General features: G+C 57.0%; 1 protein-coding gene across 1 annotated transcript in view; it reads right to left on the reverse strand.

Annotated features, from left to right (window-relative positions):
- NUP210 (nucleoporin 210) overlaps positions 1-22,460 on the reverse strand; it is a 132,679-nt gene that overhangs the window by 12,587 nt on the left and 97,632 nt on the right. Inside the window, exons 19-30 of the mRNA XM_057555657.1 lie at positions 22,020-22,124; positions 21,833-21,934; positions 14,291-14,419; positions 12,893-13,020; positions 12,659-12,794; positions 11,299-11,361; positions 10,932-11,111; positions 8,317-8,397; positions 7,141-7,272; positions 5,812-5,970; positions 3,061-3,152; positions 1,298-1,472 (exon numbers count right to left, since the gene is read on the reverse strand). Coding sequence (XP_057411640.1) covers positions 1,298-1,472; positions 3,061-3,152; positions 5,812-5,970; positions 7,141-7,272; positions 8,317-8,397; positions 10,932-11,111; positions 11,299-11,361; positions 12,659-12,794; positions 12,893-13,020; positions 14,291-14,419; positions 21,833-21,934; positions 22,020-22,124 — 1,482 coding nt within the window. The remainder of the gene's footprint in view (positions 1-1,297; positions 1,473-3,060; positions 3,153-5,811; positions 5,971-7,140; positions 7,273-8,316; positions 8,398-10,931; positions 11,112-11,298; positions 11,362-12,658; positions 12,795-12,892; positions 13,021-14,290; positions 14,420-21,832; positions 21,935-22,019; positions 22,125-22,460) is intronic.

Below are 22,460 nucleotides of genomic sequence, written 5' to 3' on the forward strand. Positions count from 1 at the left end.
GGACGGACGCCTGCCCCTGGCCAGTCCCCATCTCAGGAGGCATGGGGGTTGGACCGACTCGGGGTCATGGAAAGAGCGGCCCAGCCCGCGACGTTGGCCCCCTCCCTGCACGGCGGCCGGCCTCGCTCTCAGGAAACCCAACCCGCAAGAGTCAAAAGCCATGACTGTGAAAAATTAGATTATTATTCATGCTGCAAAAATATCCTCTGGGCTTTGACCGCTCAGCTTCTTTGGAGGACCTGGCTCTCCAGGCATTTAAAGTGGAAACAATGCCCGCTCGGACTGCAGAGGCAGCGTTGCCTGGGGGCCTCCGTACGCTACAGAGCTGCCAGGAGCAGGTGCCCCAGTTAAAGGGGAGACGGGAAAAGGAGGGGATGATGGGTTTCGGGAGCCCCAGAACGCAAGCTCTTTAGAGAGCAGACTTGGTTCTCTGACTCCAGGTAAAATCCATCCTGGCCGAAAAGCCAGCCCCCAAAACACCCAATTTCTTTGACGAAGGTCAGCGGTGCAGTGACCGGCACACAGCTGGTGCTCAACGCTATTTGTTGACACAGGATGGGCGGTCAGTCACTTTCACTTACTTGAAAACTAGGGTGGAGGGTTCCCTGTTAGACACCCATCTGGAAACAAAAAGTTGTTAATAAGGAAATAGGCCCACGACCCAAGCAAAATCTAAATATTACAGTGGTCGTGTGTTTTTTCTGTCACTGAGGATCAGTTGTGCAAAGAAAACTCTGCTCAGGATGAACCCCAGGACCCGACCCGGGGACGCCCAAGGAGAAAGTCCCGTCTCTGAGGAGCACAGAATGGCAAGGGGACACGGGAGTGCTGGCTGGGACTGGAGGACACCAACCCGGGCCAGGCCGACGTGGGCTAGAACCCAGAGCCTGACTCTCAATTACCGTGTGACACTCTGAGTCTTGGTCTCCTTGCCTGTAAGGCGGGTCACCTCATCCTACGAGGTGCCGTCTGTAACGTAATGGCTTCTGGGTCAAGAGCCAGCACACACATTCAATGCTGACTGGTCAGGACACCGGAGTGCCAGTCCCAGAAAACCATGGACCTCTCTGGGCCTCAGTTTCCCCATCTATGAGACGAGGTCATTGCCGTCAATCATCTCCAAGGATCTTCGGCTCCGACCCCCAGAAGATGCTGCAAGCTTCTCACCTAGGACCTTTAATAAACTCGTCCAGACAATTTCTTGGCTGGAAGGTGAGTATATTCACTTACACACCTGCGAGGGGAGAACAGTACTGCTGATTTTATTACTCCAAAAAGGAGGCGGACGTGATCCTACCTTGACAGCCACGATGATGGTCTGGTTGGCCCCAAAAGCCTCTTGGGCAGTCACTTCAACCGTGGATGTCCCGATTATGGACCCCGACACCAGGAAGCCTTTCTCATCAACGTGCACGATGGGAACCTTCTCAGGTCCGTCCAGGACACGATAGCTCAGAGAGGCGGCACCATCCCTTCGGCAAACAAACCAGACCCGTGTTCACAGACAGCAGGAGTGTCACAGCAAGGGGCCCGGGGATTGGGAGACCCGCTGCTCCCGGGAGAAGAGGCCCAATTTCGGCCCCGCCGTGCACCAGGCCCCCGTGCACAGCCTGCTGCAGCTCCTCAGCTGCCAACAGGAAACCTAATTTGGAAAACCAAGGGTTCCAAGGAGAGCGGCACCTTCCACGAGCCGGTCAGTGGGAGGGAAGGATGCGGGAGCCGAGGGTCCCATCAGCAGCACAGATACTTGCTGTCAAAGACCCTTCCACGGTAAACTGTCTTCAATTTGCTGAAATGAGGCAGCCTGGTGCAGCGGGAAGAGGATGGGGCTCAGAGCCGGATGGAGCCCAAAGGCAGACCCAACAGCCCGCTAACAACTGTGCATCTTTAGGCACGTGTGTCCCCTCTCTGGGCCTCGGCTTCCTCAACTGTGAAATGGGAGTTATGGCCCTGCCCTGTCCTATTTCCAAGGGCCAGTAACTGGATAAAAACGGGCCACTTGCTAAGAATGTGGTTTGGAAAACTACTGATAATATGCACTGGGGAGGAGACAAATTATGCAGTATTTTATGCTCTTTTACATATTGATTGATGTTATAAGGGAAGAAAGGAAGGAAAAGCCTCCCAGGCCTGGCCCCCTCTCACCCTCTCTCTGTGCCGCCGCCCCACAAACCCTCTGCAGGTGACTTTAAGCAAATGTCATTGCTTCTGCCTCAAACTTCTCCCCCCTCATCAACCCCAGCCTCTTAATCTTCTATGCATCCTTTAAGTCCCAGCTCCAGCATCTCCACTGGGGGTGTGCCTCCCTGAATCCTCGCATGGAAGGCCTTCCTTTGGGCCGTGGCTTCAACACTGTACCTCGTTTCACTACAGCCCTTCTCGCTACACTGCCCTCTTCCCCACTGGACTCCTCAAGGGCACAGCTGTCACCCACCTCTGACCTAGAGCCCTGCACGGAGCCGGGAGGTGACACTTTTGGCTGCGTGTCCCCCACGTGTGTGTGTTTCTCCAGTGGTCCTTACAATGCCCAACTTTGCACCCGCAGTTCACACACAAGGCATCACTACCCAAAGCATCGTCTTAGAATGCCGGGCAGGAGGCAGGTTTGCAGGCAGGCTTCAAAACCCCGCTGCTCTGCGTTCATGCATGTCCCCACCACCCAGCAGGGGCCGAGATCCACATTTTCACGAGCCCCCAGGTGACGCCCCGGCTCCTAGACTACACCGAACAGCAAGTCTTGAAGACACAGGGGCATTTGAGAAATTGAACACCTCCAAGCTGGCACTTTTCCCCCTTTGAAGCAGTGGATGTCCGCAGAAAGCATGAGAGGTTCTGGGCCGCAGGGAGAAGAAGAGGGACCCACGGGGAGATGCTGCAGACGAGCAGGGGACGTCCCCGGTGACGGGGAGGAGGGCAGAGGTGGCACCCGCTTCCAGCGCGACACCAGGAGGGAGGTGCAGCTCGCCCGAGGCACCCATGGCTCCTGACGACTTTGGCAAACGAGCCGTTGGATGTGAGCACAGCTTCGCAACCCGGACGAAGCCGCGCTGAGTGACGTACCTGTTTGTCTGGAGCTTGACAAATGAGTTGGGTGACATTAACACGTGTTCTGCTTCTATTTCGGGGTTCAGCAGCCGCAGCTTTTCAAACACCTGGAAGAGACGGTGAGTTTTGCTTCCTGTGATCCCTGGAACCACGTCCAGGGTCTGCTTGTCTCCTGGGGTGAGAGAGCCCAGTGCCAGCACCTGTTACGCAGCTGGTGATGCGGTGGCGAGGGCTGAGCTTCAAGAGGCCGAAGGCACGATGAGGAGGAGCAGGTGCGCTGGTGAAGCCCCTGGGGCCGCTTCACGCAAGCACGGGCCGCCCCCAAGCTCTCGGGACATATGTGTGTGGGAGGCGGCAGAGTGACAGGGCCCAGGGTCCTGCTCGGTCATGCTGCCAGGGCTGAGCCTGGAGAAAGCTCTAAATTCGCCTCAGAGACACACGCTGCTCCTTACGTGCCCCTCCCGGATGCACCCCCTCAGCCCCGCCTCTCACCCTCTGTCCTGCCAGGCTCCAGCAGGATCCGCACAGAACTGGCACAGGGCGCCTGGAGACCTCAGGCCAGCAGCCGATAAACCCGATGATGTCGGATGGACTCTGATCCTGCCACGGAGGCAGCCCTTCCCTGGGGCTCCAGACCCCTCTCGGCACGCAGCCTGACGCGCCCAGCACCCTTCAGGCACCTATCTCCAGGGACCCTCAGGCCATCCGAGCCTAGATGCCAAGCACAGCTTTGGCTCCCCGCTGGCTTCTGATCCGATCAGAGCAGCTGGACGCTCCTAAGGGCCTGTGTCTACAATCATCTGAACTGACGGATGCTTTTCCAAGAGGAGACTGGCCTGACTCCCCTCCCTCCGAGCACCGCCATGTTCTGACCATACACTCAACCTCGATTTCCTCATCTGTAAAAAGGGTCTAGAAGTAATCATCCTCGCCAGGCTTGTCTCACAGAACTGGGGGATGCGTGCGACACCATGGAGTGGCAGTGCTTCCTAACAGGGCACGGGGCACGGCCTTGGGAGCTAGACCGGGTTCTGCAGTCACGTGAGCACTCCCGCCAGGCAGGCGGCATCCAGAGTGAAGCTGCCTCACTGATTACGTATCTCGCAGGAAGTACACGGACAGACAGGTCTCCTCCCACTTTTCTTAGGCATGGACCTCTGTGGTCCCTCTTGAGATGGAGATGAAGGTACAAGGGGGACCTTCCTCTCCTGTTATGTGACCGGCAGAAAAGCCCCATTGCCAGCACCACGGTGAACAGCCTCGGTGCCAGGGAGACGACGGGGGCTGGGGGGCACCTCTCTATCAATGGGAGGCTGGCCCTTATCTCTTGCTGGTTTTGCCGTGTGGCATCCTGCCATGTATTCATACTGGGCTTTTAGACAAAATCCTCCTATTTTTAAATGTTGGCAACAAATAAAAATTGTTTCAAAGCACTGAATGAGCCAAATAAAACACCTCTGTGGGCTGGATCCAGCGTCTCTAAGCTTCCGATGTACTCAAAACCCATCTGCTGTCAGCCAGGGACACTGAGGCGCAGAGATGTTAGATGACCTGACCGAGGTCACAGAATTTGGCAGCTGCAAAGCCCTGTCTTTAATTTCAGGATAGGTGTCAGAACTTGCTTCGTTTTGTTTTCAGCTAGGAAGAGCATGTATTTGTGTATTTGTCTGTGTGTGTGTGTCTATGTGTGTGTGTGTATGTGTGCGTGTCTGTGTCTGTGTGTTTGTGTATGTGTCTGTGTTAGTGTGTATGTGTGTGTGCCTGTGTGTGCATGTGCAGGCAGGGGTGAAAGGGGTTGGCAGACAGGCGTTTCTCTCTTTGAAATCTGCTTCTTTGCCCCTAATGAGGTATGTGCCTGGTTTAGAAATGGTTTGCTCCTTCCTGAAGAGGGAGCTTGAACCCATTTCTTTTCTCATGATACCTAGGGGCTGCTATCAGTTTTTCTTTGCAATCTAGGGGAACCCAGACATTACTGAGTCCCAGATTAGCAGGATGGGGTCCCTGAAGCTAAAAGTGCTCTTCGTTGTTTCTACAGAGGGGCCCAGAGGGGGCAGGGGTGGCAGAGAGAGCCATGGGTCGAGCCCTGGGCTGGACAGGGGTGGCTGGGCTCTGGTCCTGCCTGGTCCGAGTCCTGCTGGGTGCCCCCTCGAGGGGCTCTGAGCAGGCCGCCTCCCGTCCTGAGGCTCGGCTTCCATCAGTGAACGACGGGTCGCACCCTCTGACTTCCAGGGTACGCCCTCGAGGCGTTTCAGGACCCTCTGCCGCCCGCTCCCTGGGACCCGCAGCGGCACTTCACCCCCGGGGCTGCGGGCTCATCTAGGGCAGCCACGCCTGCAGCTCCTGCCCCGCAGGCTTTGTGGGAGCCGGCCTGGGAAGTGGGGGGAGTGTGTCTGCTTCTGCTAAGCACACCTCGTGTTTGTGAAATATACAGACAACTAAATGAATGCCCGGCTCAGACAATTTTCCAGGCTTTTCCCCCCAGAAGGCACCCCAGACTCTGAGCTCTGAATTATCTGCTATTCTGGGAGCACATCAAGCTACTTCAGACCTTCAGCCCTGTGCACATGCCAGGCCCCCCCATCCTGAAACGTCCCCCCCTCTGTGAAGCCCTGGGACACCCCATCTCGGGCTCCCACAGCACCTCATACCCCCAGCCCCAGCCCCCAGCCCCCTGACATGTGCCCACATGGCCCCTGGGAGGAGCAGGGCTGCTGGGTTGGCCTCTGCTCTCCCGCTAACGGTGGCTTCTGCCCACCTGTCCTTTACCTGGATTTGGATCTCGTCAGAGAGCTCTTTGGCGAGGCCCAGCAGCTGCCCGGCTGTGGGGTCCAGGGCCTTGACCACCACCCTCAGCCCGGTGCGGCCCTTCACCCGGCCGTGCACGTTCATGGCAAAGTTGTACTGCGACGGCAGCCGGAGCGATGCCTGCGACAGATGTCAAAAGTGTCCCCAGAGGGCAGAGCCGGACGGGAACCCCCTACTCCCTGCACTGCCTGCCTGCTCTCACCCTGCTGCCTTCCCGCCCCGTCAGGGCCTGCTAACTGGGGGCTGCAGCCCGTGGCCACCCCAGCACGAGTGCTGCGATTCACGCTGTTCACAGGGGCCTGTGGAAGAGGCGAGGCCAACCCGCGTTCTCACACGGGACTTCTCAGAGCCTTGACTGTGCGGGGGGTCAGGCGAAGCACCAAGAAGATGTTGGACTTGGGGTGTTCCCCCCCGGAGCCCCCGTCGTGGGTTATCTGTGAAAAAGTCACACGTCCCGGTACCACGGGAACAGTCTGGGGACAGGACTCTGGTCCCACAGGGTCGGGGGGAGGCCCTCGTCCTGCACTAGATGAGCTTCAGGCAGCCTCCAGGAGACCCCCATCCCATGCCCGGCCCCCTCCCCCCCTGTCCATGGATAAGACAAGAAGAAACCCCCAGCACCAACCCCACTCGGGTCCTGCGTGACCAAGGCCCACCCGGGGTGGCAGCCTGTAGTCACCAGGGCCGGCACCCGGCCCATAGCCCACTGGCTGGGCGACCCCGGGCACGTCCCCCCTCCTCAAGCATGGGCTCCAGCGCATACAAACGGGGGCAGCACATTCTCTCCCGCTGAGACTTAGGGAGGGGCCATGGACCCCCTAGGGAGGCCTAAGGGGAGAGGGGTGGGGTCCTGGGATAAACCTGGAGAAAACCCCAGGGCTGCCAGGCGTCATCTTGGAAAGGGAGTCAGAAGCTACAGACTAGGGACCCCAACCAAGACCCCGAGACGTTCTGGAACTTCTGTGACGTCCCCACCAGGGTGTCGTTTTTGCTGCCTTCCGCTAGCGGGTCACTAAGTCCCTGTGCAGCGCGGCTGGTCGGCAAGAATGTGCTTAAAATGAAAAGGCTGCGGACTGTCCTGGGAACCGCGAGGGGGGAGCTGGGCGGCCGGGTTCCTGGACACGAGCAAGACTGAGAGGCCGGGAGGGACACCGGGGAGGGACAGTGTGGCCGCAGCCTTGGGAGGAGTCGGGGAGCCGCGAGAGGGCGTGAAGCGCAGACACGTGGTGAGAACCCTCCCACCCCAACACCGTCTGGGATGGAGTCGGGGGACGCCGGGAGGGCGGGTACCTCGTGGTGCCGCCCCCAGACGTCCAGGATGTCTCGCTTGGTGACAGACCAGTGGAAGGTCAGGCCCGGCACGGCATTGCCGAAGGAGAAAGGGTTCTGGTTGTTGGTGATCCCGGTGACGTAGACAGGCATCTGTGGGGAGGAGCCAGGCCCGTGACCGCCAGGGTCCAGCGGCCGGAGCCCCACCCCCCAGACGCTCCGGGCCACTGCCTGAGCTGCCGCCCACCGCTGGGTGCTTCCCTGTCCCCGAGGGGCAACGGGAGCCGCACCCAATTCCTCCCTAACCAGCGGCAGGCGCAGCACAGATCCCGGGAGGCCTGAGGAAACAGCAAAGGACCAAGCGGAACACAGCGCCAGCCCCGCCCCTCCCGTCCTTCTTGGGCCGCGGGCTGTCGTAGCTCGGCCGGGAGACCCCATTCCTAAATGACCGCCTTGAGCTCTGGGACACCTGCAGCGCCCCCAGCGCCCGCCGCAGAGCTTACCCTGCTCCCCTCTTTCTCAGTCTAGCGGGGGTCCCTGCTCATGAGGGGTGGACTCAGTCTCCTACAACCTGAATCGACCGAGTGCCGACCAGAGGGAGCACGTAGAGTTGATGCAGCGAAAGGCAGGGACGGACCTGAGCCAGGCTGGGGTCGGCGCCCCGTCCCGCCGCATACTAGCTGTGCAGACGCCCGAAGCCTGCCACATGCGCACCTCATCTTCTGTGACACGGACATGACCCCGGAGCTACCTCTCGGGGCTGTTCTGTGCACCGTGTGGACTAATACACAGAAAGCACCGAGAAAGGTACGCACCGTCCAAACACCGGCTCCTGCGAGGTGCCAGGTGCTATTCTAGGTGCGGGAAGGCGACAGACTGGTGGAGACCCAGGCATCACCTGCTGACGGCACCCACACGGGGCGACAGGCGTAAGCGCCGTGCGTAAGAGGAGATGGCGCCGTTGGGGAGGATGGCAGGGAGCCTTCGGGCTGCAGCAGGAAAGGCAGGGGAGTGAAGCTGGACCCCCGGGTAAACAGGGTCCGGCAGGTGAAGGGCATGGAGAACTGTCCCAGCAGAGGGAAGAGCGTCCGGCCAGCAGCCCCAAGCTCATCCTGAAGCAGAACTCAGGGCCTGACCCCTGCCAAGAGGCTGGTCCGAGAGCTCAGCCAGGAGGGCCTGGAGAGGTTCCCGCCTCACCTGGGTCCCCGTCCTCATCCGAGTGATGGGGGCGCGGATCCTCACAGCCTGCAGCAGCGAGACCTCCACCTCCACGAGATCCTAGGAAAAGGGCTTGGGGCTCAGGCTGACTGTGGGTAGGGGCTACGCGCTAGTGACGGGAGTTTCGGGAAGGGACACCCCTCCCCAAGGAGGGAGGCTCCTGCCAAGGCCAGCTCAGAGTCACGTGGCCAGAAGGCAGCCATGGTGTTCCTCTTCCCCAGGAGGCCTGGCTTGGTGGGTGGCTCGCCCCACGTGGACGCGGCCGCTGCCTCTTCCCTGCCCCTGGCGGTGCCAGCCTGGTCCTCCGAGCCCACAGACCTGTCCGATCCAGGTGCTCCAGGGCAGCACTGCAGAGACTCGGGGACACTGACCGGGGACTGTTCCTCTCTAGGCCAGGCAGCCCTCGCAGGACAGGTCTCCAGACCTCCCAACCCCAAATCCAGCCTGTCCGTCTCCGAGCAGAGTACCGGGACAAACGCAGGAGCCAGGGAGAGTGTGATCAGAATAGACTTTATATCCTCCTTCATTCTGAATTCTATACTCCTGTTAATTTGGCCAAAGACTAACTCTACTGGCTTCTTTGTAGTGCTGCTGACACATGCTGAACCCAGGCTACTAAAACCCCTAAGCCCTTTTTACAGACACTCAGGTGAGCCCATCTCCTGTGCCTTGTGACCTGGGCTAACTCCTGGCACATAGTAGGTGCCCAACTAGCATCCCTTCCCTTCCTTCTCTTCATCCTTCTCACTGCTGTCTTCTCTCGCTAGTCCTGGACTATTCCTCGGCTTTGGGAGCTGATTCTTAGGGTGACCTGAATTGCACAGATGGAACCGTGAGCTTCCGACCAGAGTCGCATACCCTTCTGGGACACGCGGACCTCAGGGCCTCAGGCTGGGCCCCCGCCTGCCTGGGCTCAAGGAGACACCTTTCAGATGGCGCTGGCGGTGCAGCCTTTCCATCTACCAAGGGGCACCGCGGCCTTCCCCCGGTCCCTCCCCCAGCCCGCCAGATGGGAGACGCAGAGAGGTGGCCCAGTGAGGTCCGCCTAGAGAGGAGGGTGGCCAGGAGGGACTGCATGGCCTTGTGTCCTCCGGACCAATCTCCAGCCGGTTGCTGTGTCAGCCACGCGGGCCCCCAGGAGGAGAAAAACAAGCCCGTTCCTGAGGCCGCAACCCTTTCTTTAGAGAGAAACAAAGCAGGGTCTCCCTGGTCCTTAATTTTACTCTCACATGCCCCGTGCTTTCTTGTCTTTATAAAATAGATAGGTAAACTTGGAGTATCCACCCAGTGATTCAAAAGGACTTTGCGGCGTAAGCGGGATACTTGGAGAGAGAGTGGAACTGCTGGGAAAGGAGTAAATCGATGCACTCAGTGTCGGGTCAAAGTCAGCCCCACCCCCTCCAGGGGGTCCCAGCGCCCAGAGCTGTGTGTTCAGGTGCTCCTAACTCGGCGGTGCTCCTGGACCACCGTCAGAGGCCCAGTTCCCGTCCCCAGTCACACCACCCAGGACAAAACGCCCTCTTCGAGCCGGGGTTCCAGCATGGCCTGACCACCAAGCTGATGCTCCTGCAAGTCACAGCAGGCCAAGGGCACGGGGCAGAATCCAAGCACCCTGAGCTCTTCTCAGGAGGGGGGCATGCTCTGCCCTGTCCTTCCCAGAGGCCCACGGAAGTGCCTGCCCCTGGGGAAGACAGAAGCGATCAGACTTAGAGACCCCTGCTTTCACCTGCTTGGAGTCAGTGCCACCGATATGGGGCAGGGGGACCCTCCTGGGGGAGGCTTCCCCTGAGTCGGCCTCCAGCATCTCTGCTGGCCCAGGAAACTGGTCAGGAAATGTCCCCCACTCCAGCGAGGAGGCGGGGGAGAGGACTTTACTTCTAGCTGAGCAAAGATACTGGCGGATGACTCGGGCTTTCTTTCTCTCCTGGAAATATAAATCCAGGTCTGAGACACTACTGGTGTCCAGTTACCCTCGTGTACAGCAGCCAAGTCAGCACATGCCTCCAAAAACATACACCGTAACCCAGCAAGTGTGTCAGAGCCTAGAGCAGCCCAACTCTGCTAGGAGAACATCTCCAAGCCCAGCTGGAAAAGAAGACCTGAAGGCGGGAGGGCTCTGATGCTGGCGATACGAGGTCAGGTCCTAGAGCAGCCGTGTGGCGGCCGTGGGTCGCTAGCCCGTCCCTCGGGCCCATCACCTGCACACAGGCAGAGCAGAGGGTCCGGAGAGGACTCGGGGAGGCACGTAAAGCAGAGTCTGCTGTCACAACGGCTACTGTCAGCCTGCACTGGAATGTCCCCAGGGCATGGGGCTTGGGGACCCTGCCCCGTAAGGAGCGACCGGGGAGCCTCAGTCAGGAGGAGGGCAACCTCGGGGGTGCGAGTGCAGGGCTGCCCTGGTGGGGGTAGGTGACAGGCAGGGGCTTGGGCTCAGAGGGCACAAGCAAGACCCTGGGAGAGGGTGGCCCTTGGCAAGAGCCCCAGCCCGGGTCACCAACCCCGCCAGCTGCCTGGGGAGCGGTGAGCCTCACCCCAGAGGCTGTGTCCAGGGCGGCTTCGGAAGGTGCCCGCCGCGGTGCAGCCCACGCCCTTACCTGCGACACGACGACGAGCCTGCCGCTCTCGGCATCCACGGCCTGCACGACCCCCGACACGGCGCCGTGGCCCACGGCGAGGCCTCGCACCAGCCCGGCGCCGCCCACCAGCGCCACGCTCTCGTTGCTGATGGAGAAGAGGATGTTGGACTGAGGCTGGGGGCCGCCCTCAGAGGTGATCTGGAGGGAGAAGAGCAGCGCCCGTCAGCCCGTCCCCCGGCCGGCCCACGCCTCACCCTCGGGGGCACGGGTGCCAACACCCCAGCACTCTCCACAGCCCGTTCTGAAGCCCCAGGCAGAGGACACGGCCAGAGCCCGCTCTGGCCGCGGGTGGGGGTGGGGCGGGGGCGTGGCCTTTGGTTCCTACCTGCATCGTGGCCCCGATAATCAGCGTCACCTTCCTGGGTATCAACCTAAACGGGGGAAAGACCTGGGTGTGGAGACACAAGGGAGAAAGGGGCCCGTTGTGTTCCAAGCTCCTGTAGCCGGACACAATCACGTTCAATTCCAGAGAAGCACGGTGCACAGACATCACTCCTCTGAAGGGGGCGCCGGCGAGCGCCTGGGGTCCCGGCCAACCCTGGGGGAGCCCGAGCAGTCCCCACGAGACCTCATCCCACCCCTGGGCCCGAGGATCTGCGGTTCTCAGGGCCGTGACCTGCTCCTGTGGAAGCCACCTGGGAACTGTAGAGATGCCCACTCCCCGGCCTGCCCCGGACCTGCCAGTCAGAGGTGGGGTCCTGCGATGTGTTTCAACAAGTCCCCACGAGATCTGACACATGTCCAAGCTTCCAACCCACTGCTTTCGAGATTTCCCCAACTCCTCCTTGGAAGGTTGCCTCTTCCACTAAATGTCTCCAGATTTCTACTGACTAATTGCCTTAGAATAGTTCTCTACTACGACGGCCTCAACATTTTCCAGAGGAGGAAAGCGGGACTCGAGGGGCAGGGACGAGGATGCCCCCGTCTCCGCAGCAGGGCAAAGCCCCCGTGTCCTCCTCCTGTACCCCTACAACCCCTGCTCTGCCCTAAGGTGTGCCAGTCGGCCCGGGGCTGCCCTGTGCGTGAGGAGTGGTCTCCGTAGGGCTGTGTCATTTACAGGCAGACAGGACTTTCTTCCCAGCAGGAGGAGAAAGGTGCACTGTCATCTAGAAGCACCGATCGCATCTGCCAACACCAAGCCCACCGGCCCTATGTGGCCGAGACGGTGGAGGAGGGGGCAGGACCAGTGTAGTGCTGTCGAAGAATAGACCTGGACACGACTTCCTGGCCCTGGCGGCTGTGGGGCTCCCGTCACAGCTGAGACGGTGCCGGGGCCCTGGAGCTCCCTCACCCGGAACTGCTGCTCCCAGGGTTCCCTCGAGGAGCGCACCGCCTCTAAGGCCCCGACTGTCAACGGGCACCTCTGCACACGCGCGCAGACCCGTCCCCACTCCTCCCCAGCCACCCCCTTGCTGTGCAGCAGTCGCTCCCCTCCCCTGAGCCACGCCACGCCTCCTCCGTCCCGGAGAGAGTGAAGTAACCCAGCCCCCTCCCTCCTGTGGCCCCAGGTCCCCGGGAGCAGTGAAGGCCCTCTTTTCATCAGAGGACACAGTAGGGCAGATTAATATGGCCCCTCCACGTGGCTTCCTGGGCTGCCCCTAAAACGCCCAGCCTATCACAAAAAAGCCCCAACATGCAACAGGGGCTGGGCTGAGGCCATGAAGCATGAAGAGGAACAGCTTTACCTCAATCTGCTGTGGGGCTGAGTTGATTCTCTGTCCGGCCTTATCGGTCACGGTTGCGGTGAGACTGGTCTGGCCAATGGCCACGCCGTGGACACGGAACACGGCGGTGTAGTCGTCTGGGGCCTCGTCGAGGGCCCTGGAACAGAGGGAGGGGCTGGGACTTCTCCCCCTGACAGACCTGTCGGCAATGCCCTGAGATGCCCTCCTCTGACCCCTGATCCTGCAAAGACTCACGCCAGCGTGACAATCTGGGAGGCTGCCCGGAGCTTCAGGTCCATGAAGGCCAAGTACTTGGCCAGGAAAGGCTTCTTGTGGAAGTCCAGCACGCGAACATATGCCTTGACCGTCTTCCCAATCTCCACCTACATCAAGGGGGACAGAGACTCAGGGGTGGCCTCCGAATGACCAATGCCACCACCTGTGCTACCCTACGGATCTCTGCAAAAGCATCAACAACCTCAAACCCACAGACCCAAGTTGACCTTCAGACTACCAGCCCATCAACAGACGAAAATCGGTTATGTGCTTTCTGTATTCAAGAGGCCTCGGGGATACTTCGATGAATAAGTGACACATCCCACCCTGAGAGAACTAACAATCTTAGGCGGGGGGGGATAAATTAAAAGTATGGGATTAACAGATACACACTACTATGTATAAAGTAGATAAACAACTGGATTTACTGTATAGCACAGGGACTATATTCAGTATCTTATAATCACCTATAATGGAAAAGAATCTGAAAAAGAATATATATATGTATAACTGAATCACTTTGCTGTACACCAGAAACTAACACAACATTGTAAATCAACTATACTCCAATAAAAAGAAAGAACTGACAATCTAGTTAGAGAGATAGTCCATAGCTTAGAATAGCAACAGGCAAACAGTGGGGGTTTAATAAGCGCTCACTGACCCAAGAGTTCATACCTGGCACATAATACACATAGTGAAAACTTTGGGAAACATGAGTCAGAAATGCTTAGTGAAAGAACTCAAGTCTGGAAGCAAATCACCAGAGGAAATGAGATCAGAGGAGGACTACCTGAGGCTAAGAGAGTACTGACTTTTAAGGAGTCCAAGTTGCTTGAATGTCCCCCTTTAACTACCAACTATTCTCTCCCCCCAGGAAGATAGGACTCTGACAGCATCCCTCTTTAAGCCTCACTGCAGTTACTTCAAGTATTTAGAGTAATATAAAATCCCTTTTTACGTTAAAGAAAAGCCTAGATCTATTACGTATTCATTTTGCAAAAGGACTTGGCATTAGTACATCTTATTCATTTGCCACTGAAATTTCTGAGAATCCAAAACGTACATACTGGGGAGAAAATTCACATTCAGCAATGCATGTACCAGGCTGGTTAGTAACTTGCACCAGTCAGAGGACAGGAATTCCCAAGCTGGAGCTAACATGGGAACAACTTCCAGCGGGATTTACAGCCAGGTTTTACAGGTGTCAACTGAGATGAAGACGGATACCCTCGGAGGCCGCTCTGCACTGAGCCCAGAATGCTGGGTGAAACAGCACTGCGAGCTGCAGGTGGACACGAGGAAAACACCCCCTGAACCCCCATCGTTCTCCTGGCTTCCACAGGGAGGGAGTCATATCGGGAAGTTGACACTGACCTTGTCCACCACACGGATGTACAGCTCCTGAATGTCCGAGACATAAACGTCAGCCTTGGCCGGGGCCGGGAAGGCTAAGCACAAGTCGTGGATCATGATGGTTGAGGTGCCCGGGAGCAAAGGGCGTACCTGCGAGGTCGGAGGGGGGTGTGGTTACACAGCTGCTCACGGCAGCAGCCTATCGCCCGTGGGACACTGTCTCCCAGAGACCGCGGACCAGGGCTTGGAAAACCCTAATGTTGCCCTGCCCACCCCTCATCATGAGCACCCTCTGCCAGCCAGGGGAGGGGCTTGGGATGTAAAATGTTAGTGCCAGGATAGATTTCAGAGAGCCTTTATTTCAACTTTGCACAATTTACAGAGAAGAAAATGGAAGCTGCTTCAAGGTGGGGGTGGTCAGAGCTTGGCGGAGGGACGACTCACACCCAGGATTCCATATCTCCTGTCCAGGCCACCTGCCCCTGCAGCTCCCATAAGAGAAGAGCATCCCAAGGGGTCTCCTGTGAAACTGCAAGTCAGGGGCTGGTAGAGTGTGAGACCACTGCTTTCCAAATGAAGCTCTCACTGAGAAATCCTAATCTGAACCCACAGACTCTCAGAACCTGGGAACGGGCCGAGGAGGCCACCAAGTCTTCAGTGAGAGCTCTCTGAATCTTGCCCATCCCCACATTCACCTCTGCCTCTGCTGTGTTTGCAGTAGAGCCCTCATAAAATGTTCAGAGTGCAGGAATTCATCTAAGCTCCTGTTTTCCACGCTTTCACTGCCAAAGACCCCCTTTAAGTCTTCTTCTCTCTCTACCTCCTTCCAGGGATCCCACCTTCAGAAGAGTCTCTCCCCAGACAAACCGCATCATCACCACTCTCTCATGTTGGGGATGGACTCACAGTAATTTGTCATATTGCTTAGGCATGCATCTCAACTGAGTGGTCTTGGGGGCTGGGCAGGTGGAGGCATGTCATGGAGCTAGTGGGTGGGCCCCACGGCTGCCTCCCATCTCTACCTGGCCCTGGCTTTGCTGCCTGAGATTTGTGGTCTTATATTCACTGGGGGTGGGAGATGGGCGGTGGGTACAGTGAACTGCTCAGTGTTGGCGAAGCTACAATTTCAATATCAAGAACCTGTGGGGGAAAAACGTCAGGAGACAACCAAATACTATCCCATTGCACCCAGGTTAGAAGCCTTCAAAGGCTGCCCAGAGTGAGCCCACATCCTTAACACATCCTATAAGAACCTGGCAAGATCTGGCCCCTGCCCAGGGCTCTGGTTTCACCACAAAACACCCTCCCCCATGGCCATCACACTCCAGCCAGCTGGCGCCTGTCTACCCGCCTCAGGGCTGCATAGTCCACCTTTGAGATCTGGGGGCTTGTCCTCCTCCTGTGTCCACCTGCTGGCTCCCACTCACCCTCAGTCCCATTCAAGTGTCCCTCCTCGGTAAAGTCTCCCCTGATCCGGAAGGTCGGGACCTCCGCCCCTCTGCTCTCTTCTCCTGCTGCAGCTGTACCACTCTTCACTCCAACTCGATGCAGACCTGCCTGTGCGTCCTCCCCCCAGGCTGTCTTCTCCCCCAATGCAGCCTCAGGACCGAGCCTCACACCTGGCCGAGACTCGGCCCCCGCCCAGCGTGTCGACCACACTGAGATCCAGGGTCACAGCTCCAAGTCGCCGGTTAACGTAAGGCGACCTGCACTTCCACCAGCTCAGCTTCAGTCCTGGCTTTGTCAAGACTTGGGAATTTTTGGAAAAAGGGGTCTGCAAACCTCAGGTACCGTCATCTATTTGGGAAGTGCTGATTCTGGTCCACATCCTTCAGTGAACACATGGGGAGATAGGCCCACCCAGCGTGGGAACCCAGCCTTGAAGGGGCGGCACCGGGGAGGGAACACGGTGCCCGAGCCCCCAGTTTAGGGCTTCTTCTCCCACACTCAGCCACTTCCCAGAGCTGGATGCCACCAGCAGCCAGAAAGGAACCGTCGGGCAGGGGAGGCGGCAGGGGCCGGCAGCTTGAGAACCTGCCAGCAGCTCTGGGCTCACAGGCACGTCTGCAGACGAAGGGCGCCCAGGGTACTTCACACAAGGACCCAAGTCGCTTAATAAAGATTCCAGAGTGGAAATCACGCTGGCGCTCCGAACAACGGCTGTGTAGTTTGACCCAGGGCCACGCCAGCCTGGTATCAAATACGCCGAGGACTGGGGGCTGGAGGCCACAGGGCTCCAGTTTTGCAGAGGACGATTCACTTGGCTTATTGCACATCCCCCAGAGAGAACCCATTTAAAAATCACAGGGAGAAGCGAGAGCTCTAATCTGATCCTCCTGCAAAAGTTGCCGCTGTCAGGAGCGGCACGTCCTTCATGACGCAGAGGAATGACGCGCTCGCTGTACCGACGGGGCCAGACCCGCGCGGGGGGTGCACGGAGGCGTTTTCTCTTCTTTTTCTCTCCTTCGAAAGAGCCACTTTGCGCATTTTAAACGAAGACATAAATGACGGTGGGGAAATTGATTCCTTTTCCACTTGATTTCCCAGCAGCTGGATGTCCAGGCGCCTTCCAGATGGTGGAGCGGAAGACGGCGTCAGGCTGCCACCCACCAAAGGGCCGCGTGGCCCGTCCGCATATCAGCTCCTGCCAGCCCACTGGGCAATGAACAGCGCTTTAAGGGCGTGCCCACCCGTCACTCCAGAGACAAACCACTGGCGGAAGCGAGGGGACGTGTCGGCCAGCAGACGGCACAGGGGTGGGGGTGGCGGGGGAGGGATCCTGTCCCGCCCCCGACCATGTATGCGTCACCACCCCCTTCTCCAGGCTCCAGACCCACTTGCTTCCTGACGGACGTGTGGGGGACGCATGTGCAGGAGGGGAGGTGGGTAAACCCACGCCCAGCATGAATTCTCGTTCCCAAGGGGTAAAGGTGCCCACTGAGAGCCCAGGAGAAGTCCTGTCATCTCTTTGGAGACCGGAACGTGTTATTGTGAATTAAGATGCCATGTGTGGAGCCAGGGGCTGCTCTGCTTGCGCCGTCCACCTGTGCCCGCCAGGCCCCGCGGGGCCGCCGCGTCATCACGGCCCCTCGCTTCCCAGGGCCCATCACACTTCACACTTGTTCCCTGACAGGTGGCATCTATAGAAGAGCACGGACCCTGAGGATATTTCCGAACATCGCTGGCTCCATCCGCTTCCGTTTCCCATGCGTGCCCGTCGATGTCCCGTGGTGGCCAGGCCGTGCCATGCGAGAGGGTGGGGATCCATGCCCCCGGCAGACGTGGACGCCCTCGAGGCTGGTGGGGGAGGACCAGGGTCACACTGAGATGAGAAACTTCATCCAAGGGCCCCAGCCAGCCCGGAGGCTTCCCGCAGGCGAACACACCGCAGGCGGGACACACCCGAGTTCACGCCCCACGGCTACCACTTACCACCTGCCCCAACCCAAGGAAGGACCCCCTTCTGATGCACCTCCTCAGAGGTACAACATCACCGTGACCAGCCCCACATCCCAGGACCCAGAGAGGCCCTGTCTGACTGCTCCCCGCTGAATCCCTGGAGCCTGGAGCAGGCCTGGCACGTGACGGGCACCCACGTTTGCAGGGGGTTTTGCGTTAATGAAAGGCGTGAGGGCTCAGCACACGCTAGGCTGCTTCCCAGCCGCCGCTCTTATAATCACACAGCTTCTGCGCGGAGAGCTTATTTTGAAATGTAAAGAACTGGTGAGAAGAAAGAAACCCTGATTTTAAATCAGGTAAACACTCCCATGTGTAAACTAGCCAAGAAGGAAAGAGAGGTGCATTGCAGAGGGTTTGGGTCTGTGGGAGCGTGCACAGCCCTGGGTGCATGGTGTGGGCATAATCACCCCACCACAGCCCCAGGGCGTGAGCGCCAGACTCCCTTCCAGAGACGCTTGGAAGCCGACACACACCCACCAGCCATTCTTGCCTCCGAATGGGTATCCATAGGAAAGAAAGAAACAATTCTCTCTGAGCTAATTGAAGAAATGTTGTGGGCTTCCTTGTCTCTGTGATTAAAGGAAATGAGAATGCTGCTAATTAGCAGCTGGAAAATGCCACAGAAATGCGTAAACGTCCTTCAGAAACAGCCCTCCGAGAAGCTGCGAGGAGCTGTCATCGGCCGTCAACACTCCGTGAAAAACCCCTCCCGCACTTTACAGAAGAGGCAAAGGGAACCAGAACCCGATTCCACCTGGAGCTGCAGTGGTCTCTGCACGGGCCTGAGGTGGGGGGAAGCAGAGACCCTGGCGGCCAAGGCGCCTCCAGGATACCTTCTGGGCAAACGCGACCCCGGTGGATCGGGCACTGAACGTCAGGCACAGCTGGCGCGTCCTGAACTCGGTGCCAGACACGTCCTGGGGTCGTGTCTGCAGTGGGGCACTTAGCCCCGCTCAACATGAGCCACGGAGGATGACACATGACGGCGAAGGCCAGTCCTACAACCTGGAGAGAGAACTGCTATAGCTCTTTGGGACCATCTGTAACTGGGGATGTCAGGCTTGTCTTGGCCGGGAGAAGCCTAGAGTCTGTTGCTGACAGGGACTGCGCATTGTAGGACATTGCTAGACGGAGCAGGGGTTCGTAGGTTTAAGGAAACCTGACTCTGACGCTGGAATCCCATCTTGAGTCAGACAAGCATGCCAGCCTCTGTTTGAATGCCTCCAGAGATGGGGAGCTCACTACCTGAAGTGGCTGGCTGGTCCATCACAGACTCTCAGAACCTCTTGTTCTTGGAAGGAGGGTCTCTCTCTGGCCACAGGGCTGCCCTCAGGGCTCACTCAAAACGTGTGGTGCAAGGTAAATATGAGTAAAAAGGTGCCCAAGTTTTGTTGGCACTGCACACATATTTCTGAACTTGAAATTTCCCTCTTTTATATAACAGGGGAGTTATTTTTAATCTCCAGAGATAAAGCAAAAAAAGGCATATTTCAAGCAGTTGGAATCATTTACAATTTGAGGTTTTCCCTTTAATGTTAAGGATTTGACAGTGAACACTTACTTACATGGAAGAGGAACGGCCAGGGAATTATTCTTTCTTTTATAGAGGGAATATAAGTGCCTGGGGGAGAGCTTCCTACCATCTCAGGCATCCAGCTGCCCCCAAGCTCTCTCTAACGACACACATTTGTCCACAGGTGCCGAGACATGGCTTTTTCTTGCTCTGATCTATGGCGATAAACCTAAGAGGTCCCAACATCTGTAATTCTGCCCCTGAGAAAAACAGGAATGTTATGACATGCTTCCTCGCCCTTCACCGAGGGGCTGCACTGTGAGAAAGCATCCTTCCAACAAGACAGCTAAAGACCAAAGTCGCCCACTGGAGGAAGGTAAGAAAATGTCAGGAAAACAAAATAAAAAGAAAACTAGATCATCCTAGAAAGACACATGCTACCAAAACTGACTCAAAAAGAAATAAACAATCTGGATAGACATGTAAGAAGTGAAGAGTTTGAATTCATATCAAAAACTACCATGAGGAAAGCCCGTGACCAGATGGCTTCACTGGTTAATTCTACCAAACATTCAAGAGTTACTGTTACCAATTCTACCCAGACTCTTCCAAAAATTAGAAGAGGGAACATTTCTAAGTCTTTCTATGAGGGTGATATCACCCTGATACCCAAACCAGACAAAGACATCACAAAAAAGAAAATCACAAACCAAAATATCTCAGGAATATGAACATAAACTCAACAAAATACCAGCAAACTTTAACCAGTTACACATAAAAAGAATTATATATCATGAGCAAGTAGCGTTTATCCCAGAATGCAAGGTTGGTTTAATATCTGAAAGCCAATTAATGTAACACATCATACCAACAGAATAAAAAACAAACAAAAAAAAGATTATTTTAAGAGACACAGGAAAAGCATTTGACAAAATCCAATACCCTTTCCTGTGTGTGTGCGTGTAGGAATAGGGAGGTGATTACTAAGGTATTTGGGGGTTTTTTGAGGCGACAAAAAACCTAAAACTAACTGTGGTGATGGTTGCATGTATCTATGAATACACTAAAAACCACTGAATTGTGACATTAAATGGGTGAATTGTATGGTATGTGAAAGATACCTCAATAAAACTGATATTAAAAATAACAGAAGTTGGCGAGGGTGTGGGGCAGCTGTCCCTTAGCCACAGTCTCTGCCGTCTAGTTTACCGCAGTCCCCACCACGCCCTATTACCTCCGACGCCGAAGTTAAGCATCTGGTGCCGGTTAGCCCAGCTCTTCCCAGTACGTTCCTCACACCCTGCTCATTTGCTTCACTTACTCTACACCTGTCCCACTTCAGAGACAACTCGTGTTGTGGCCACTGTATCAAGGCAGTCAACAGATGCAAAAAAAAAAGTCAGAGAAAGGGACCAGTGGGGAGTTATGGCTGGAAACCCTGCAGAGAGTGAGGTGACATACTCCTGATTCCCGGCTAGAACACACATTTACTGCACAACCATGGGCAAGGCAGCTGGGCTGTATTTCTGAAAGGAGACTGTGGGACCAGGTCTCTGTGAAGGCTAAGTCCCTGGAATGTGCGTTTTGTGCTCTCACCAGTGGTGAGGGCTCCCCCGCATGGACGGGCAGTGCTGAAAGCAAGCGCGGGCGGCAGGATGGCAGGATGGCAGGCTGGCTCTCCCCTGGCTTCCCTGGCTGCACCGCAGGAACCCCCACCGTGCGTCAAGCACGGAGTGCCCCAGCCTCTCTCGAGTCCGGGACAAAGTCTCGCTCGGTGCTGGGATGACTGGAAAACTCCTCCAACACCTGGCAACCAGCCTTCACCAGGGGAAAGCAGGTCTTAGGCTCTGAGCAACTCTAAGGCCACAGCAGAGCTGCAATTTCAGGACACCGCATGGGTGTCACTGTCTCTCGGTTCTTGGCTGCCTGCAATTGCGACTCACAGCAGTGGTTTGACACACTCAGCGGTCAGAGTTTCCTTTTAAAGAAAGTTCAGTTTTCACGACAGCATAATAACTCACTGTGCCAATATGCAGACATTTAGGACGTTGGTGTCTGTTTGCCTTTACTCTTTGTCATAATTATAGGGCAATTCTTTAAAAATAAAAAAAATTAAACAACCTAAATGCTCTACAAGGAGAGAATGGCTGAGTACAAATGACTGTTAGAAAATAATCAGCCAGCCTACATAGCAACACGGAGAAAAAAAAACCTTAGAGTAAAAGCACTGAAAAGAGCAGAATGCTCGATTCCTCCACACCATGGGCACAGCTAGGGGGAGGGTCAGGAAAGGAACACGGAGAAGCAGAAAAGGCTGCTATGTCTTTTACGGCAATTTCCTTATGGTTCTTATAGTGGCACTTATGTAATAACATTTTCCTCTGAATTGAAAGGAAACCATTAGGTAACTACAGTGTGGGTAGTTTGTGGAGATGGAATACAAACCACAAAGGTAGCTCGTGAGTTTCACAAACAGTGAATCAGAGAATCTGAAGACTCTGCTCAACACACCAGCCGAGATTAAGTGCCAGCTTCTGCAACAGTCTGTTCACTAAAATGAAGAGGAAGGGGAGGGCAGGGCCCACACTCACCGTGGCGATGCCCCGGGCTTCCTGATAGGCCACGCTGACCACATCTGCACTGCTGGTGTTGAGGAAGAAGTAGCCAGAGCCTTCTCGGATGTGCAGCTCTGCCTGTGAGGAGGGGCCGGGCTGGCGTCAGAGGCCGGGGGTCCCCCAGGGGTCACGCCCAGGCAGTGGAGCGGGGGAGAGGCTGTACCTGTACGCCAGGGTGGTTGTAGATGGCCACCTCTTCCGGACTGACCCTCACGTCCTCCACCAGCATGAGTTCGATGGAGGCCGACACGGGCACGAGGGGATGGTGCTGAAGGGGCAACGCCAGCACTGTCAGATCCAGGGGGGCTGGGGGCCATCTCAGGCCAGCCCACGGCCTCCCCCGGAAGAGCAGGACGAGCGGCCCCAGGGGCTTGCCCCCCCCCCGCCCCCCGGGACCTCGTTATGTCGGGGACACGAGCCCAGTAACACCCATCGCGCTTTGAGACCACAGCCCTGCGAGGCCTCCCGGAGTCCTGCCCAGGTGGGCGCCCCATCCCACCTGCCAGGCTCCCGGGGTGGATGACTCACACGCACCCCAGGAAAGCGGGATGGCGTTGCAGGCAGTGGGAGCTGCGGGCTCAGGGGACGGGGCTGAACCAGCTGG

The sequence above is a fragment of the Balaenoptera acutorostrata genome, chromosome 10 (assembly GCF_949987535.1).
Source record: "Balaenoptera acutorostrata chromosome 10, mBalAcu1.1, whole genome shotgun sequence".
Classification (NCBI taxonomy): domain Eukaryota; kingdom Metazoa; phylum Chordata; class Mammalia; order Artiodactyla; family Balaenopteridae; genus Balaenoptera; species Balaenoptera acutorostrata.